We start from the raw sequence: 20828 nt of genomic DNA on the forward strand, positions 1-20828 counted from the left end.
CATTTTAATTTCTTAGGTATCTCACAGACAATAAACCCTGTAACTTTACTGGTTTTCCTAAATGTAATCTGTGGCAATCACAAAGAATAAGATAATTACTATACTTTAATGTAATTTATTTTCATAATAACATATCTGTCTCCAGATTGTCCAGGCTTGAAAACTGATACATTAAAATTTTACATTTCCTGTTCAGCATTGTTTTGGCTATTCAAGGTCTCTTATTCTTCCAGATGAAGTTCATGATTGCTTTCTCTATTTCTATGAGGAATGTCATTGGGATTTTTATTGGAATTACATTGAATCTATATAGCGCCTTTGGTAGAATGGCCTTTTGACAATATTAATTCTGCCTATTCAAGAAAACGGGCGATCTTTCCATCTTCTAAGGATTTCTTCAATTTCTTTCTTAAGTGTTCTGTAGTTTTCATCGTAGAGGTCTTTCACCTCTTTTGTTAGATTGATCCCCAAGTATTTTATTTTATTTATTTATTTTTTTGAGGCTATTGTGATTGGAGTGGTTTTCCTAATTTCTCTTTCAGAGGATTCATCACTTATGAATAGAAATGCATTAAATTTATGCATACTGATTTTATATCCTGTTACTTTGCTGAATTCATTTATTAGTTCTAGATGTTTTCAAGTGGGGTTTTTTGGATCCTCTAAATATAGAATCATGTCATTGGCAAATAGTGGCAACTTGAGTTCTTCTTTTCCTATTTGTATTCCTTTAATTTCTTGGGTCTAATTGCTCTGGCTAGTGTTCCAAGGATGATGTTGAATAAAAGTGGTGAAAGAGGGCATCCCTGTCTTCTTCCAGTTTTTAGGGGGAATGCTTTCAGGTATTCTCCATTTAGAATGATGTTGGCCTAGGGCTTAGCATAGGTAGTATTTACAATGTTGAGGTATGTTCCTACTATTCCTATTTTTTCTAGTGTTTTAAGCTTGAAAGGGTACTGTATTTTATCAAATTCTTTCTCAGCATCTATTCAAATAATCATATGATTCTTAACTTTAAGTCTATTGATGTGATGAATCACATATATTGATTTCCAGTTATTGAACCAACCTTGCATCCCTGGGCTAAATCCCACTTGATCATGGTGCACTATCTTTTTACCAGGCCTTAAACTATACTACAGAGCACTAATAACAAAAAAGCATGGTATTGGCACCAAAATAGACAGGCATACCAATGGTACAGAATAGAAGACACAAAGATGAACCCCCATAAATACAGTCAACTCATACTAAAGGGGTTAAAAATATACAATGAAGAAGAGATAGCCTCTTCAACAAATGGTACTGGGAAAACTGGAAATCCATATGTAGCAAAATAAAATTATACCTCTATCTCTCACCCTGCACAAAACTCAACTTGAAGCAGATCAAGGACTTGGGAATTAGACCAGAGACCCTGCACCAAATAGAACACAAAGTAGGCCTGAATCTTCATCATGTTGGTTTAGGATCAGACTTCCTTAACAAGACTCCCAAAGCACAAGAAATTGAACCACGAATCAATAAATGGGATGGACTCAAACTAAAAAGTTTTTTCTCAGTAAAGGATGCAATAAATAATGTGAAAAAAGAGCCCACAGAGTGGGAGAAAATCTTTTCATGCACTTCAGATAGAGTACTGATCTCCAAAATTTATAGAGAACTTACAAAACTTTGCACCAAAAATACAAAGAACCCAAACAATAAATGGGCCAAGGAACTGGACAGACACTTTACAGAAGAAGATACACAGGCGATTAATAAATGTATGAAAAAATTTTCAATGTCTCTAGTAATTAGAGAAATGCAAATTAAACAACTCTAAGATTTCATATTACTCCAATTAGACTGACTTTTATCAAGAACACAAACAATAATAGATGTTGGCGTGGATGTGGGGGAAAAGGCACACTTTTACATTGCTGGTGGAGTTGCAAATTGGTGCAGCCACTCTGGAAAGGAGTGTGGAGAATCCTCAGAAAACTTGGAATAGACTAACCTTTTGACCCAGTTATCCCACTCCTTGGTTTATACCCAAAGGACTTAAAACTAGCACACTACAGTAACGCAGCCACATCAATGTTTATAGCAGCTCAATTCCCAATAACTAGATTGTGGAACCAACCTAGATGCCCTTCAACAGATAAATGGATAAAGAAACTGTGGTATATATACACAATGGAATATTATTCAACCATAAAGAAGAATAATATTATGGCATTTGCAAATAAATGAATGGAATTGGAGAGTATCATGCTAAGTGAAATAAACCAATCTCAAAAAAACCAAAGACCGAATGTTTTCCCTGATAAGTGTATGGTGATATATAATGGGGGTGAGGAGGTGGGGAGTGAGAGAAGAATGGAGGAACTTTAGATTATATAGAGGGAAATGGGAGGGTATGAAAAATGGTGGAATGAGACAGATAGCATTACCCTATGTACATGTATGATTACATGAATGGTATTAATCTACATTGTGTACAACCATAGAAATGAAAAGATGTACCCTATTTGTGTACAAGGAATCAATATGCAGTCTGTAAAAATAAATAAATAATTAACTAATTTTAAAAATTTACATTAAAATTTCTGAATACACTTTTGGGTATGGTTATAATGTAATCAGCATTCATCTGTCAAAGCAATTATAACAATCATTGGACATCAAAAATATTGGGGAGACATCAAGACTATTTAAATGTCAAGTTACCTGAAATTTCATCAGGGCATTCTATTTCACATGATTTTCTTGGAATGAGAGTGGTTGCAAAATGTTCAATGTGAAACCTATTTTTTATTTTCTCTCCTTCTAAGGAAAGACACCTTTCTACTATCACATCAGCTTTAAAATCAACAACATTGACTATGACAGCAAATTTGCAAAACCCTACTCACAAGAATATATGGACCTAAATAAAAAGATAGTATCTTTGGTAAGTTGAAGTTATTTTTTCTGTGCATTGTTCTTTCAATGTTATGCTCCTAGAAGTGCTAGAATCTTAGCAATCACCTTCAAAATGGGAAGCAATTTCTAATCATTACTTTAGTTCTAGATTGGAATAGTCAGCCCTTTCAGAAAATCTATTTAAAAATGTACATGACAGAAAAAAATATAAAAGGAAGAAATTTCAAAAACACCTAAGACATGCCTGACACCTAAGAAGTAGTCAATTAATATTTCAAAAGAATTAATAAATTAAATGAATGAACATATATTCCACCTCAAAGATACATGGCTAAGGCTGCTGTTTCTGCTCCTGAAACTAAGCAGTCTTTTGAGAAAGAGGAACAGCCAATCCGAGAGAGGACATGACCCAATATAAAATATCATCTTGCAGCCCCTCAGTGTTGTGTGACAACTATAAAATGCTTGAGAATATGCTTTGTCATAAGTTAAAGTTTACCTGACTGAAAACTCAATGAAGAGTCTTAACTGTGCCTTGGTCATAGCATCTGTTAACACAGACACCACTCTAATTAACTCAAGTAATTCTATCAAACAAAATCCTGTCAATAACAATATTGGCCTCATTTATCTCTCATTTCCCCAGGCAGATTCCTGTAGGCCAGACATCTTCAGATCTTGCTCTGACTAAAGCTGTGGTCTTTCCATAACATCCCACTACCTCCTGGTTTCTAATACGTTCAGAGTTTCTGAAAGTCCTGTGTGCCTTTTATACTAAGGGTTAGTTGACAGAAAATGGAGACAGAAAACCCCATTCTTAGCTTAGCTTTATGATAAAAATAAAGTAATAAGGAAGAAATATAATACTTAAGATATAGTCTTTGGACTCAAGGTCCTTATTCAGTTCTAAACTTGACCACTTTCTAGCTGTATAAACTCAAACAAGTGACTTAAATTTCCACACACCTCAATTCCTTCTACTAAAAATGAGATCACAAATACCTGTATACTAGGGTTGTTGTAGGCATTACATAAAATGAAGTTATATTATTCTCTAAGCCCTAAAAAAAGTCTAAAATTAATTAGTTAAAATGGGAGCATCATTAATATTGTTAATAAACTCTAAGTATATAACAAAGTTAATATATAACTTAAAACAGTTCCAAAGATACCCACGCTAAGAAAACTACTCAATGATAAATTCACACAAATTTGTTCAAGTCAATTAACCTATGTTTGTTCCACAAATGAATATTTTAAAAATATCAGTCTGGCTAATTATTAAATTATTTTAGTCTATCAACCACATCTTGACATACTTGTTTCGGGCCCCTTTAGCAACTCTCATTCCTAGTTTCTAATCCACCTGTTTAAATGCTCACCAGGTGTTTCCCATACTTTTTTCATTTACATATGTCAGAATGCTTGCTTTTACATGCCCTCCTGTTTTCATTGAATACAATGATGCACTATGTATTATAATTATTACCATATACAGCAAATTTGTAAGTACAATACTGATGATGATAATAACACATACCAAATAGAGCTATGAGTCATTAGAAAAGCCTGTTAGTCATTATTATAATACCAATAGCCTATTTTTCTTTTTCTGATTTCCATTATATAACTCTCGTGATGATTCTTACTGAAAAGAGGAAATAAATTGAATCAGGAGAGATGTCAATTTACTATGAATGATAGTTTTCTTTACTACAGATAGATCTTGATAGAAAATATTTCCAAATTTAAGATATGTGATATTTTTAATGAACAATTCAAGAAATCTCTATGTCCTCTTTTTTTGTAGCTCTCTGGCAGATATGATGCCCAATTAAGGTGAACAGAAATTCTAATAATTAGAGGTGGGACAAGACCTTAAAACTAATAATTATGTTAACTAATTTTAGTATAGTCAAATCACATTACGTACTCACATTCCTCATCACATCCCAATTTTTCAAATGAACAAATGGAGATAACAAATTAAGGTATTAATTTATACAAAGTCATATTGCAAGTGGGCTTCCAGTCTTTCACTTTTTGTCCTATTACTAATGAGCATGTAAATATTATAAAATCTTAAACAGACTTCAGATTACATAAAGTTCACATTGCCAAATATTCTAAAATGTTAATAAAATTCAGTACAGTGTGCACATGTAAAGGCATTGTATTATAGATTTTCAAAGGAACCTGATATGTGTAAGGAAACTAAGATAACCCATACAAGTTGTGCAGGTCAACCAAGCTGACAGGTCAAACGTTTTCCATTAAGCTAATGTGAATCTGCTGGGACATATGTACTTTTATACACATTTTATACATATAACTCTCTTTAGAGTACCCTATCAAAGGACAGATTATTTATGGGATGTAACAGAATTAGAAATACATCATTTTTGAAAAAAATAGTACAAAGAATGGCAATTGTCAGATCTCCTTTTAACATTTAATATAGGTGAGTAGTATCTCAGTTTGAGTAAAGTTATCTTAGTGTTCATTCAGTTTCATACCCTTCAAAATATATCAGAAAACTTCTATGAATCCCAAGATGGCCTTAAATTTAAAAATTACTATACTGACTATTTTAAAATAAAATATTTAGCTGGCAAATTAAAAGAAAATTATTATTACCTAAGTTTCTAGCCCTAAAGGAATTAAGAAGTTCTAAGCTTTAACAAAAGTGTAAGCAATGTTACAGAACCATTATTCATATTTGAAGTGATACGAAAACAACTTATAAAATTACTGATTTAGTTTTTTATTTTCTACAACTGGAAAACAAGTATAGAAGTAATAAATCTTAAACACTCAGGATATCTGAACACATAGGGAATCACTATAAAATAATTGAAGAAACCATATACCCAATTTTCACTTCATAACTGGAAATACGAAACTACAAACAATATTTCTTTTATATCCACTTTTGTGTCATTTTTCATGTACAGGTAGTATTCTTCTGCCCTGATAACAATACATCATCTTGTTTGTTGTACATTTGATAGTATAATTTAACAATAAACAACACCACCATAAAAGTTTTTCTATACATTTGTGAGCTCAATTGAAAGGGTGAATTTTAAAGATCTGAATTTTTATATAAAAATAATCATAAGAATAGCTTTTAATATTTCTTTTAAAAAATTATATTTATATATAATAATGGGATTCATTTTAACAGAATCATACATGCATAGAATATAATTTGCTCCATTTCAGTTCCAAATGTTTCCTCTTTCCCTTACCCTCCTTCCTCCCCCTATTCTCCTTCATCTACTCTAATGGTCTTATTTCTTTTTATTTATTGTTTTATTTTAATTGGGTGCCTTACAGATACACATAAAGGTGGAATTCACTGTGGCATATTCATATATGTACATAACATAATTTGATCAATTATGTTCTACAGTTTCTTTCTTTCTCCAAACCTCCTTCCCACTCAGTCCCCTTCCTCTGCTCCACTGATCTCCCCCACTATTTTCCTGAGATTCCCCCCTCATAAAATAAAACCTTAAATAGTAGTATACTATTACTACACTTACATTTGGTGTGGGGGAGGTTAGAAATTCCTTAAAAGGAGAGATCCAATTACTTTCCGAAATTCATTTTCCTCCTCTCTTATGTGATATTTTTTGATCGTTAGACCTTGAATTTTATTATGAAATTTTTCAAAGTACAATCTCTTGTATTTTTAATGTACTTTCTTAATATAACTACATATTTGGACTTTTTTTCTGTTTGTTAAAAACATTTAATGACTGGTACTTTAAGCTTGATATTCCTCACCCAAAAAATAATTTTAATACCATAAATGATAATAATTTTTCAGTTAGCTGGCCCATTCTTGGGCTCATTACCTTCAAAATCTTTCCATCAACATAATCCAGAGCCTCCTTCCATACATTTGTCTAGCAGTGGCTCAGATGGCATTTTGTCATTTTACTTTAGGGAGGAAGGGAAAGAGGAGGGTGGGGTGACATGAACGAGATAAAAGAAGAAAATATTATATCTATATGGTATTAAAGAGCAAGATTTGGAGTTGTGATATGGGTGTAATTTGAATGTCACATCTTGTTTTCCTCATTTCTGGAAAAAAAACTGAAAGTCCTGTTCAAGGCTTTGTCCAATAATCCCAGTGGGATCCTGATACTTGTAATTAAAGAGTCTGAAAAGAAATTAAGCTTCTTTAAAATACAGATTACATAAGTATTACTGGGAAAATTCCCATAACTCCATTTTACAATGTCTTGGAACACCCTTAGCATAAAGTTAAGGTCTTGGTATTTAAAGTATATGTTGATCGTTTGAGCTATTGTGAGATTTGAGAAGATGGATACAATGTAGAAAGTGATGAATAAAGACATTAGAAGAGAATATAATTATTGGAGAAGAGAACAACTAGCTAAAGCATTACAAGTTCAGCTACATTTGGTTTAGAAACAGTGCCATATAAAAATGGTTCTATATTATCTATTTATACCTTTATTGAACAATTATTATATACTATGTGTCTGAGTTCATATTGAAGTCTGTTTTAAAAAGTAAGAGTATCATTTAACAGTCTCCATTTGGTCATCAATCTAGTCTCTTTCCCTAGCTTCAGTTCATGGCTTTCCAGTTCTCCCACTCTCCTGTCATTATATTTTAAAATCAAGTTTGTCTTATCATTCTCCCTTACCTACTCTGTTACCAAATTTTATTAATTACTCTTTTAAAGTGTATAACCACTTTAAAACTTCAAGGTAAGATTGTTATTTGCCAACAAGCATTTTGCCCTTGCTCTCTCTTCCAATCTCACTAAAATGACAGAAGAAAAACAAAAATAAAATCAAACTACATTGTAATGTGCCTTACAATGATAGAAATATTGCTCTCAGTAGACTAAATAAGTGAGCAGTTCTGGAAGACAAAGACAAGAAATCTAATTAATAATAAGATCTCAGTATCACATTTGCTAACAAATTCATAAAGGTAAAATATGGCCAGGCATAGTGGCACACACCTGTAATCCCAGCAACTCAGGAGGCTGAGGCAAGAGGATCACATGTTCAAAGCCAACCTTAGCAACTTAGTGAGGCCCTAAGCAACTTAATGAGACACTGTCCCTAAATACCATAAAAGAAAGGGCTGGGAATGTGGCTCTGTGGTTAAGGACCCTGGGTTCAATCTTTGATACCAAAAAAAAAAAAAAAAAAAAGGTAAAATATGGGCCCACAGAAAGTGAATTTACCCACAGAAGCTTGGAATTAACCCAAAATCAGAAACAGTAAAAGATTGTGAAAGAAGGCCAGATTTGGGTTACTAATTAATTAATGGACTTTATTATTTCAATAGAAAATGAAATACTGTAAATTAAAGAATGAATCAAACATACTACTAGAAGTCATACCAATGCAATAAGAAAAATATAAAATATATGAATATGAAAAAGTTTCTATAACACATCCCTCTCCATATTTTCTTCATTTTCACTAGCTGTGTTTTCCAGTTGCCTTTGTTAGTTCTTTATCATCCAGATCTCTAAATGTAGGAGATTGCCAATGTACTGTCCAGAGTCTGGCTTACCTTTCACACCTCTCCCTATCCTTTCTCTTTTTTCTAGCTATACTCTATATACACTTATTGCATCCAAACCCACTATTTTAAACTATCTACATTTATGACTCTTAAAATAAAATCTTGATCTTCACCTCAAACACCTATTCCTTCCCAAGACTTATCTATCCATCTCAGTCGAAAAATTCTAAAATCAAGATAGTCGTTCAACCTAACAAAAGAATATTTCTCACAACTAATAAATCAGCACATTCTATTGATTCTGCCATTAAAATATAGCTTTAATCTATTCATTTCTCTCTTTAACTGCAGCCACTACCATCTCTCCCAAACTCCTAAAATTGCCTCCCATTTTCTTTGTTTTTACCCTAATTTCCACATCATCTGTTTTCCACACTATTGTGATCTTTTAAAAATTAAAATCAAATAACATCATTGACCAGCTTAAAAATTCTCCAAAGACCTTCAATTTTGCTTGAACTTACATAAAGATATAAATGTGAAAAGGAGAAAAATAAGATTTATGTAAGAGGATAAAAAGGATCACACCATAGTAAATGGATTTTTTTCTTAAAGTACATACTTTCTCTGGTCTTTTCCCATTCCTCTTTCTTCCTCTACACATATCCTAAAACTCCACCTCCAAATAACCCATATTAACAACATAGTGTCTATCTTTCTTTATTTTCATTCTTAATTATATTAGCTTATGTTGAAAAACAAAAGATAGGGATGGATGTTTGTCAGTATTTTACCATAATGAGTTCATTATACACAGTCTTATAAAATTATTTTTCTCAGAAATCTCATATAAATTCCTTCAACGTAATGTAAAGGTCTAATATATTGTTTTTTTTAAATTGTCCTTCTTAAATATACATGACTTTAGAGTGTATTTTGACATATTATACATGCATGGAACATCACTTATTCTAATTAGAATCCCATTCTTCTGGTTGCACATGATGTGAAGTTACACTGGTAATGTATTCATATATGGATATAGGAAAGTTAAGTTCAATTCATTCTGTCTTCTCTATTATCATCCCCACTCCCTTCCTTTCATTCCCCTTTGTCTAAACCACTGAACTTCTATTCTTCCCTTCCCCCACCCTCATTGTGTCTTAGCGTCTACATATCAGAGAGACTATTTGACATTTGGTTTTTTGGATTTGGCTTATTTCACTCAGTAAGATTGTCTCCAAATCTACCCATTTACTGGCAAAAGTCAAAAAGTCATTTCTTTTAGCTGAGTTAATGTTCCATTGTGTATATATACCATGTTTTATTTATCCATTCATCTGTAGAGGTTGGTTTCATAGCTTAGCTATTGTGAATAGAGCTGTTATAAACGTTGATGTGGCTGCGTCACTGTAGTATACTGACTTTAACTCCTTTGGGTATATATCAAAGAGTGGAATAACTGGGTCATTCCAAGTTTTCTGAGAAATCTCCATAATGCTTTCCAGAGTGGTTGTACCAATTTGCAATGGATGAGTGAACCTTTTTCCCCACATCCTTGCCAGCATCATTTATTGTTACTTGTATTCTTGATAATTACCATTCTGACTGGAGTGAGATAGAATCTCAGTGTGGTTTTAATTTGCATTTCTCTAATTGCTAGAGGTGTTGAACATTTCAACTGTTGAGCCCTGAAGGTACACTGATTTAATGTATTCTTTTCAATGATCCCAAAATATTCACTAGTATGAATATAGCATAGTGTTTTTGTATGCACTTGTCTTTGTTTCAAAGTTTTGACTAATATAATCAACATTGCAAAAAATATCCTTCTACCCACATTCTTATTTTTTTTTTTACAGTTGACAATTTTCTACACTAAGATTTCTAAATCAAATTAGGATTTTAATTTATGAAATGCGGCCAGATTGCTTTCCAAAAGGATGAAATAACACATTTTCACCATTAGTGAATTTGGGTATCTTTCCTCCATCTTCACCAGCAACAGTTTCTATCATACTTTTTGATAAGTGTATAATATTATTACTTTAATTTGAGATATTTTTAGATATTTATTCCATTTAATCTTCCAAGTCACAAATTCAAAATTTAGGGATAATAATCATTATTTTAAATTGCCTGAATGAATTTTAATTTTGAAAAATTTCTTTCTTGGTATCATACAGTTTTTCTTTCTTTTCATTCTGTGTCTGAGGATTCTTATGTGGGCTTTTTGCCATTGTTGTTCAAGTTGCTATGTTTGCTGCAACAGTTGTGGTTTGATTAGAACCTAATCCATTTTATGTCCTCTCTATCTGCTGGGTTCCTTTATTTGCATTATCATATTTCCTTGCTGGCTTATTGGGGCCAGATTCTTGTTATTGGAGGTGCCTCATAAGATGGAAAGTGAGATGTGTTTAAATCCTGACTGGCTGAGGTTGGCACAACAGGTATTCTGTCTCTCCATACCAAAGTCAGAAGGAAGTTTTCTGACTCCTCCTTTTTTGCCCACTATATAAGACTAACATCATGTGCAAGGAAGCTTCACCCTCCCCTTTGCAATCACATATTGTCTTCTGTGTGGCTTTCCATAGCCCCAAAGAAGCTCAGTGTCAACCTCATTCCTAGGTTTTCACAGACATCTCATAGCCTGGTTACTCCAAGAGCCTTTTGTGACCTGTTCTTTACAAAAGGCTCTCAGACTGTTCTCTGGATTCTTGCCTGTCCTATGGGAGAGAAAATTCTTTATCAACTCCCTGCTTCCTTGGCTCCCATAAATCTGAATTCTACTTGGCCCCAAGAAAAACCCACACATCAGAATTGGGAATGGGAGAGAAATATAATTAAATTTACTTACTATCTTTTCAGGATCCCTGCATTCAGTGTATTTGGAAATAACATTCAAACTCTTAAACACTTTCTCCCTTGCTCACTTGAGTCACAACTTTGCTTCTATCCCCCAAACACACCAATCTCCTTACCTAGATCTTCACACCTGCTGTTCACTCCATATGGAAAACTGAACTCTTTCCCCCTGGACCATCAGCTTTTCATCTTTCAGGTTTCACTGAGATGTCACTTCTTCAAAAAGGCTTTATTTGATCATTCAAATACTATTTCTGAGTCACTTCATCTCATTATTTTACATTATTTATACCACTTAATAGTATCTCAAACTGCCATACTTATAAATTTATTTATGGTCATGTTTACTATCTTTTGTCCATTGAATCACCAAGAAAACATGACACTATCTACCCATTCATAGATTTACTTTGAGATTTTTTTGAATAAATGCACACATTTCAATTGTTTTAGAGGAGGAAAAATATAAATTAAATCTTTTGTGAATTCCAACAAGTTGCTTTTTATGAGGCATGTATTTCCCAAAGTACAAGTGCAATTGATCAGTGACATGTGAAATTCCTGCTATAGGAAGTCATTCATTAGGTTGGAGAGATCAGGAGGGGAAAAATTAAGAAAGTGACTCTTACATAAAACTTCTCTAAGAGATTTCAACTGCATCATATTTTTTAAACCTGTCAGTAAAATGTAATTGAAAAAGAAGAAAAATAGATTGTAGTCCAGGCATAATAGGACTTTTCCATAGTAGAAACAAAAAATTAGAAACATTCCCTCTGGGAATATTTCTGCAAAGTCTTATTGCATCAGTATTCAATTGATGTCTGCTTGTGGACGGCAAACAATGTCAATTGGGTCCTTTGAATGTACCTTTTCAAAATGAATATTCTGTCCTATCATGCCCCATGATCTGGACAATTTGAACACTGAACAGTTGATGAAATTAAGAAATTGTTTAATTCCTGTGAGGTAGAGAGAAGGAAAATGAAACAGATTTGGTCATATGTTGATAAAGGGTCAAGCTGAATGATGGATACATAGTTTGTTACATGACTGTTTGCTTTTGTATATATTTGAAGTTTTCCAAAATGAAAACTTAAAAAGAAAACATACATCTTTATCCATTTTACTTTTTAACAGATAAATGAAACATTTAATGAATCCAAACTGAGAAGACAGTACATCAAATCTCATGTTGTCCAAGTAAGGTATGTACAATATAACCTGAGAGGCACAGAGTTCTGTTCATCTCATAGTCAACAGAATGTTTTTTGTTTGATGTACAATTGAAGGATTGAAATAAATTTGATTTGGGGTATTAAAACCACCAGCACTTCGAATGTGAAAAAACAGATTTAAGATCTGCTGGAAATTTATTAAACCACAAGCAAGAATTTCAGCTGATTATGATCATCAAATGAAGATTAAATGGTTTAGCTTATTTATTTGAGGGCACAGGGTCTGATAGCAAATCTAAAATTGGGATTTCATTTAAAAATAAAAATAAAAAATAATAAGCAAGACAAGTGAGCCATGTATAGACTATCTGTCCTATATTAGCAAACTAGTAACCAATAGGCCAAATTTAGAGTAGTAATTTTGGTTTGCACATAGATTCCAAAAATGAACTAAATTGTTAAAATTGGGAAATTTCACATAAAAAATTTCAGATTCTATGTAAAAATTATAATCTGGGACAACACTGAGCCCACATTCCCAATGGTAATAATAGATAAAAACTGAGGTTCTGAGGTTTGCAGCATTTTTTAACACACACAAAGTATGCATGTGTATTTTCACCCAAACATCCTCACTTCTTTTCTTTACTACTCTGGACCCTATAGAAATCAAACTTTATAGCTGAGGAACAGAAAATTGAAAATAGATAAGGAAGAAACAAAGTTCAAATGGTCAGGAGTCTACATCCATAAAAAGTTCTATATTTGATTGGGGAAAAAGTCGCATCTCTAGGAATACCCTCTGAGAGAAAGAGGCTCATGGAAAGGAAAGAAAGTAAGGTACATCCTTTTCTTTCATCACCAAGAAACACACTATAAAATCCAGTTAGCACTAAATTTTCTGTATTTATTTGCCACCTATTATGTATCCCCATTTAGCTATATCATGACAACCAAACAGGAAATAATACCCAGAATGTTACCTTAATAATGTTATGGTAGAGTTAATGGAATTCAATTTTTTAAAAATACATTAATCACTCATATGCAATTAACTGTCCTGAGCTCTCTTGGGCATTACAGATTCAATATGAATAAAATACTATTTTTATCCTCATGAATAATTGAGAAACCAACTAGGTAATTAAATTGAGTACTGGTGCCTATAGCTAATATATCCTAGAATAAAAGAAAATAACTGAGCTACTAGGATCTCTAGTTTCTAAATTCCAGAAGAACCCAGCTCTCTAGACACTAACCAAGCAAACTGACACAGACTTAATACTCCAACAAATAGTGTGAAAGTATGAATGGGAGTGAAGCTGTGAGACTGGATTTGAAGCATGCACTCCAGGGACATATGCAGGCAAACGCTGGCCTCAGAAACAAGATTCCCTCAAGTAGGTTTGTGTTTCCTGTGTAAGTTCAGTGAAAGAGACTATCACCACCTTTTGTGTATAACATGTCATATTACCCCTTGCTATTTGTTATTAACATCATTAACTCTTTAAATGTTATGAGTAAAATTCCATGCTTGATACTACATTGTAACTAAAGAATTAAGCCTCCTAGGAGCATAATAATTACCTTTTCACCCTGAAAAAATCTAACTCAGGATAAGATAAACAGAAATATTTGGCCACACCAGCTACTACCATGTATCCTAGGGTGTACCTGGTGAAACATATTTGAAACAGGCACAGAGATTATATCCAGGGAGATTTAGGTCAGAGACAGAGGGGAGTGCAATTCATTTTCAGACTGATGGTTCATGTGACTAACTGTCATGTTTGGGGAGTGAGTCTTAGAAGGGCATATTCATGACTGGTGAATATACAAGGACTGCTGTGTTCCCTTTACCCAGGGTGGTTACCTCATACTATGAATAGAAATTTCAGGAGGTCCCTGAGATCCAGATGCCCAACATGATTGACAACTTCCTGTCTCTCTTCCTGTCTCTCCAGAGTAGATACTACTTGAGAAAGTTTTAAGTTCTAATGAGAGTTAGACCTTAGCCACCAGAACATCCCATTAGCCCTGCCCTGTGAGTGGACTGGATCTAGTCAGTCTGGGAAAAAACTCCAATAGATAGTACTTCCCATTCCATCCTACCTTGCACTGGGGAGAATGGAAGCTGAGAGCCATTTCAATCAATTTCAGTACCTGCTGAAATCTCCTGCTGGAGAAAACTCCTGCTGGAGTTTGGTGAGCAACACAAAAGGAGGAAGAGTTTAATAACCCAAGCCCTTGCTCACTATGAGGGGTGCATTGCCCAAGAAGGAACTGAGATAATGAAGTCTGACATAGGCAGCGAATATCCATCCTTGTCCACATTTTTTACAACCTCAACAATGACATTTCTTTCATTTTTTAATACAAATTTTTTGTTCTTGTTGTATTTGCTGATTTATGCATGTATACACACACACACACACACATACAAAGACACACAATTTTTTCCTTCTCTTTTCATTTTGTTTTGTTTTCTGAAGTTTAGTGAGATTTTTGTTGTTTTTGTTTTGTTTTTGTTCCTTGCATTATTCTTTAACTTCTTTCTTCTCTCTCTAATAGCCAAATTTCATGCTTCTCTTCCTCATTATTTTGGTTCTTTTATATTTTTTTCTTCTTTTGTGGACTTCATTTGCTACCTCTCTTGCTTTTGCTCTTTCAATCATCTGAATATTCTAAGCTTTCTTTTGCATTCCTCCCTCACTTTTTCCTCTTAATGAATTATATTTTCACCATGTTTTAAAACTATTTAGTTTATATATTTATGCCCCCCCATTCATGTTGATGTGACTATTAGTATCATGGATGTCATAGTTGGCACCTATGTTTAATGTATCTAGTTCAAGGATGTTTGTTGTAGCTATTCTTAATTTCCCACCTCATTATTTCTGTTTTTCTGTTGCTAATGTTGTACATGTCATAGTAAGCACTTGGTAGTTACTTTAATGTCATATATTATTTGCTATTGTCGTTATTGTTACTTTTCCCTTTTCTGTGAAGTGCTGGGAATCCAGAGTGACACTACAAGTTCACCGGTTAGAAACTCTCCTGATAAGCTATACCCCCACCACACCTAAGAGAGAGCACAACTTGCTTCACATACAACCTAATGCCACTAAAACTTCAATAACACTTTAACACAAAGAATAAGTGAGGCAAAAACCACAAACCAATGATCAATCCCAAGAAGGAATGGTGGTGCAGACTCAATTCCCACTCATGGATGACTGCTCCCACACTAGCAACAGAAACAAATAACAAAAGACTGTGGACATCACACCTACGAGATGCCTCGACTTAGATTGCTCTTATGCCCTTTTGGAACACACAGAGTTGCCAAGACTACAAATGTAACCACAGAGAGTAAAACCATATACCTTGCTGTATACACATAATGGCCTAACCTATTAGAAGGATCCCACTCTTATAAGACCAACAGAGAAAGTGGGATGCTCAAGCTCCAACATAATGCACACTGTATCAAAGTACACAAATCATCACCAAAAAACTGACAGAGAAACTATAGTATGAAACACACTTGGAAATACATTCGATAATTCAAAACAACCTGATATCCCAGCATACGTTGCCAAGAAAAGGATGTACGGTAAAAAGGCCCTCATGTGAAAGTGGAAGAAAAATCCATCTCAACAGAGGCACAAATTTCAACATAGGGGTACAAGAAACCTACTAAGGTTTATAAATTCACCAACAACTAACTCCAAAGATATTGAAGTGAATTAAATGCCATATAAAGAATTCAAAAGAATGATTACAAAAATTTTCAATGAAATCCAAGAGAATACCAAAAAATAACTTAATGAATAAAGGACACCATTAGAATATACGAATGACAAATTTAATAAAGGACATTGAAAAGAACTAAAAGGAAATCTTGGCAATGATAGCCACAATAAATGAAACAAAAATTCAGTTGAAAATATCTCTATTAGAGTAGACCAAGTAGAAGACACAATCTCAGTGCTAAAAGACAAAGTAGTCAGCCTTGAACAGTCAAACAGTATAAAAGAAAGAAAAAAAGAAACTATTATTGGATTATACAAGAACTCTGACAATATTAAGATATCAAATTTAAGAATCTTTAGAAACTAAGTAGGAATAGAAATATAGGCTAATGGCATTGCTAATTGTTTTGGTAAAATAGTAAGCAAAAAAAAATTCCAAATCTTGGGAATTAGATAGACATCCAGATATAGGAGACATTTAAAACCCCGCATACACAAGATCAAAAAAGATCCTCTCTATGACACATTATAATTAAAATGACAAATATACAGAACAAGAATAGAATTTTAAAAGCCTCAAAAGAGAAAGGTCAGGTCCTTAACAGAGGTAAACCAATCAGATATGATTTCTTAACCAGAACCTAGAAACAGGATAAATGTCATTAGAAGAGTAGATAAGCAAATGAGAACTATGAGATAATTAAACAATATAAGTAAATCAAAATGAAAGTAAATAATAAACACTAATCTATAATAACACTAAATATTAATGATTTCAACTCTTCAATTAAAAGACAGGTTAGCATATTGGAATAAAAAATAAGCCCAACTATATGTTGCCTGCAAGAGACAAACCTCTTAGGCAAAGACATCTAATGCTGAAAGTGAAAGGATGGAAAATTATATTCTATGTAGGTCAAGCTCCCAAACAATCAAAGTAGCTTCTCTCATATTCAGCAAACAGACGTCAAGTCAAAACTAATTAAAAGAGATGAAGAAGGCCATAAAAAACTGGTAAAAGGAACAATCCAATGAGATAATATAACAATAACAAGTATTTATGCCCCAAACATCAGTGCACCTAATAATATAAAAGAAGCACTAGTTGACATAAAGCCTCACATAGATCCCAATATAGTAATAGTTTGTGATTTAGAAAAACTTCTCCCACCAATAGGTAAGTATTCAAGACATAAAATAAGCAAAGACACTCAGATCTGAAAAAAAAAATACCATAAAGCAAATGTACTCAACAGACATTTACAGAATATTTCATCCAGGAATAGCCAAATTCACTTTCTTCCCAGTTTCAAGTAGAACTTTCTCCAAAATGGACCATATTTTAGACTACAAAATCTTAGCAAATAAAATAAATCAATATAATTCCTTGCATCCTTTCAGATCATAATGGAATAAAAAAAAATTAGAAAAATAGCAAGAAAAACTATTGAAACTACCAAAACTATATGGATATTGAATAGTACTCTTTAGAATTATGAATGGGTCACACAAGAAATCAAGAAAGAAATTTGAAAATTCTTAGAATAAAACAAGTATAGAGATACGAGATATCAGAACCTCTCAGATACTATGAAGGTGATTCCAAGAGCGGAAAAAATGAGTGCCTACATTTAAAAAAAAAAATCCCAAATAAATAACTTATTTATGCATCTCAAGGCCCAGGAAAAACAAGAACAAAACAAAATTAAAACCAGTAAAGGAACAAGTAAGATATGAACCAGAATACAAATAATAAAGAATACAAAGGATCAATGTAACAAAGAGTGTTTAGAAAGAAAACAATATTGGTAAACTCTTAGCCTAACTAACTAAAAGAAAGTGAGAAGACCCAAATCAACAAATTTGGGATTAAAAAAAAAGGAGATAGCACCACAGATGTCACTGAAATCTACAGCATCATTTGGTACCATTTTGAAAACTTATACTCCTATGAATTTGAAAACCTAGAAAAAAATGGATAAATTTATACACACATATAAACTACCAAAATTAAACCAAGAGGACATAGAAAATATAAATAGACCAATAGCAAGCGAAATTGATGTGGTAATAAAGTCTTTCAACAAAGAAAAGACCAGGAACAGATGAATCCTCAGCTAACTTCTTCCACACATTTAAGGAAGAACTAATTCCAATGCTAATTCCAAATTATTCCATGAAATAGGAAGGAATATTTTCAAATTAATTCTATGAAATCAGTATGACCCTGATACAAATACAATATAAAGACATCTTAAGTAAAGAAAACTGTAGACCAATGTCCTCGATAAATACAGGTACAAACATTCTTTATAAAATATCAGCAAATCATATTCAACAACACATTAAGAAGATTGCACATTATGATCAAATTGTTTTTTTTCCAGGAATTTAAGGATGCTTCAACATATTCAAAGCAAATCAATAAGTGTAATTCACCACATAAATGGAATTAAGGTAAAAAATCATAATCACTTCAGTGTATGCAGAGAAAGCCTTTCACAAAATGCAGCCTATATGGATTGCAACTATATAGGATTTCTTGCAATCCTATATGGTTGGTATATTTTAGTTTTCCATTCTTATTAAAAACATGAAGAAAGTAGGGATAGAAGGAACTTACCTCCACATCATAAAGTCTATATACAACAAACCCAAAGTCAACATCATACTGAATGGAAAAACAATGAAAGCAATTTCTCTAAAATCAGGAACAAGACAATAAAATATGTCCACTCGCACCACTCCCATTCAATATAGTACTTGAAATTTTATCCTAAGCAATTATGCAAGAGAAGGAAATAAAAGGGATAAAAATAGAAAAGGAAGAGATCGAACTATCACTGTTTGCAGATAATGTTATCCTATACTTAAAGAATTCATAAAACTCTACCAGAAGACTTGTAGAGCTAATAAACAAACTCAGCAAAGTAGCAGGATACAAAATCAGCATATGAAAATCAATAGCTTTTCTCTATACTAATGAATGTACTGAAAAAGGAAATCAGAAAAATAAATTCATTCACAATAGCTTCAAAAAAAATAGAACATCTAGTAATAATCTAACCAAGGAGGTGAAACACTTCTCCAAAGAAAATCATAGAACACAGAAAAAAGAAACTGAAGCCACTAGAAGATGGCAAGAACCGTCCCCCCATGTTCACGAATAGGGAAAATTAATATTGTTAAAACGACCATATTACCAAAAACAATCTACAGTCAATGCAATTCCCATCCAAATACCAATGGCGCTGTTCACAGAACTAGAAAAAAAGCAATCCTATAATTCATATGGAAGAATAAAAGACCCAAAAAATCAAAAATTCTAAGCCAAAAAGCAATGCTGGCGACTTTACAATACCTGATCCTAAATTGCACTACAGAGATACAGTAACAAAACCTGCTTTGGTACCGGTATAAAAACAGACAGTCAGATAAATAGAATAGAATAGAAAACACACAGACAAACCCACACAGGTACAGTCATCAGATCTTTGACTAAGATAACAAAATCATATGTTGGAGAAGAGACAACCTGTTTAACAAATGGTACTGGGACAACTGGACATCCATATGTAGAAAAATGAAACTAGATTCCTACCTCTCACTTTGTCTATTCAAAATGTATCAAAGTACAAGGAATTAGACCAGAAATTGCAACTTCTAGAAGAAGCAAAGGGTTAACACTCCAACATAAAGTAACAGGCAGCAACTTTCCACAGTAAAACACTTAAAGTTCAGAAAATATTTAAGATAAATGGGATTTTATCAAATTAAAAAAACTTATGCACAGCACAGGAAACAAGAGCATGAAGACTGAGCTATAGAATGGGAAAAAAAATCTTTGCCAGCTTCTCTGACAGAGGATTAATATTCAGAATGTATATAGAGAATTCTAAAATTCTAACACCAAAAAAGAAATAACCCAATTAAAAATGTGAACATGAACTAAACAGACTCTTCTCAAAATAATAAATAAGCCAACAAATATATTTTTTATTATTCAACATCTTTAGCAAGCAGAGAAATGCAAATCAAAACTATACCACGATTTCATTTCACTTTTGTTAGAATGGCAATAATCAAAAATATTACTAGTAACATATGCTGGTAGGGATATGGAAAAATGAATGCAATCACCATGGAAATAAGTATGACGGTTCCTCAAAAGACTGGAAATGGAACCACTAAATGACTTAGCTATACCACTCCTCAGTCTTTATCTAAAAGAACTGAAGTCATCATACTATTAGCAATACATGCATACCCATGTTTATAGCATTATTCTAATAAAAATAAGACAGAGTCAAATGTTGTATGTTTCTCTCATATGTGAAAGCTACACAGAAAAATAGTGAAAAAAGGAGTTCATGAAAAAAGAAGGGAGACTAGTGGTATAGAGGAAGCAAGAGGGAGGAGAGGAGGGAAAGATAAAATAGAATGAAAGAAATTTCCCCAAAAATGTTATGTGTATATATGCATAAGTCACAATGGATCCCATTATTGTACATAATTATCATGCACAAATAAAATTTTTAAAAGATAAACAGAAGTATAACACTAAATATATTTCAAATTATTCTTTAATATTATTAGATCTAAT

At 32.8% G+C, this 20828-nt stretch overlaps 1 protein-coding gene across 1 annotated transcript in view; it reads left to right on the forward strand.

The window, feature by feature from the left end:
• LOC124995102 (transmembrane protease serine 11C-like) overlaps positions 1-20828 on the forward strand; it is a 60259-nt gene that overhangs the window by 13184 nt on the left and 26247 nt on the right. The window contains exons 3-4 of the mRNA XM_047567575.1: positions 2817-2935; positions 12433-12500. Coding sequence (XP_047423531.1) covers positions 2817-2935; positions 12433-12500 — 187 coding nt within the window. The remainder of the gene's footprint in view (positions 1-2816; positions 2936-12432; positions 12501-20828) is intronic.

This window comes from Sciurus carolinensis, chromosome 10, assembly GCF_902686445.1.
Source record: "Sciurus carolinensis chromosome 10, mSciCar1.2, whole genome shotgun sequence".
Classification (NCBI taxonomy): domain Eukaryota; kingdom Metazoa; phylum Chordata; class Mammalia; order Rodentia; family Sciuridae; genus Sciurus; species Sciurus carolinensis.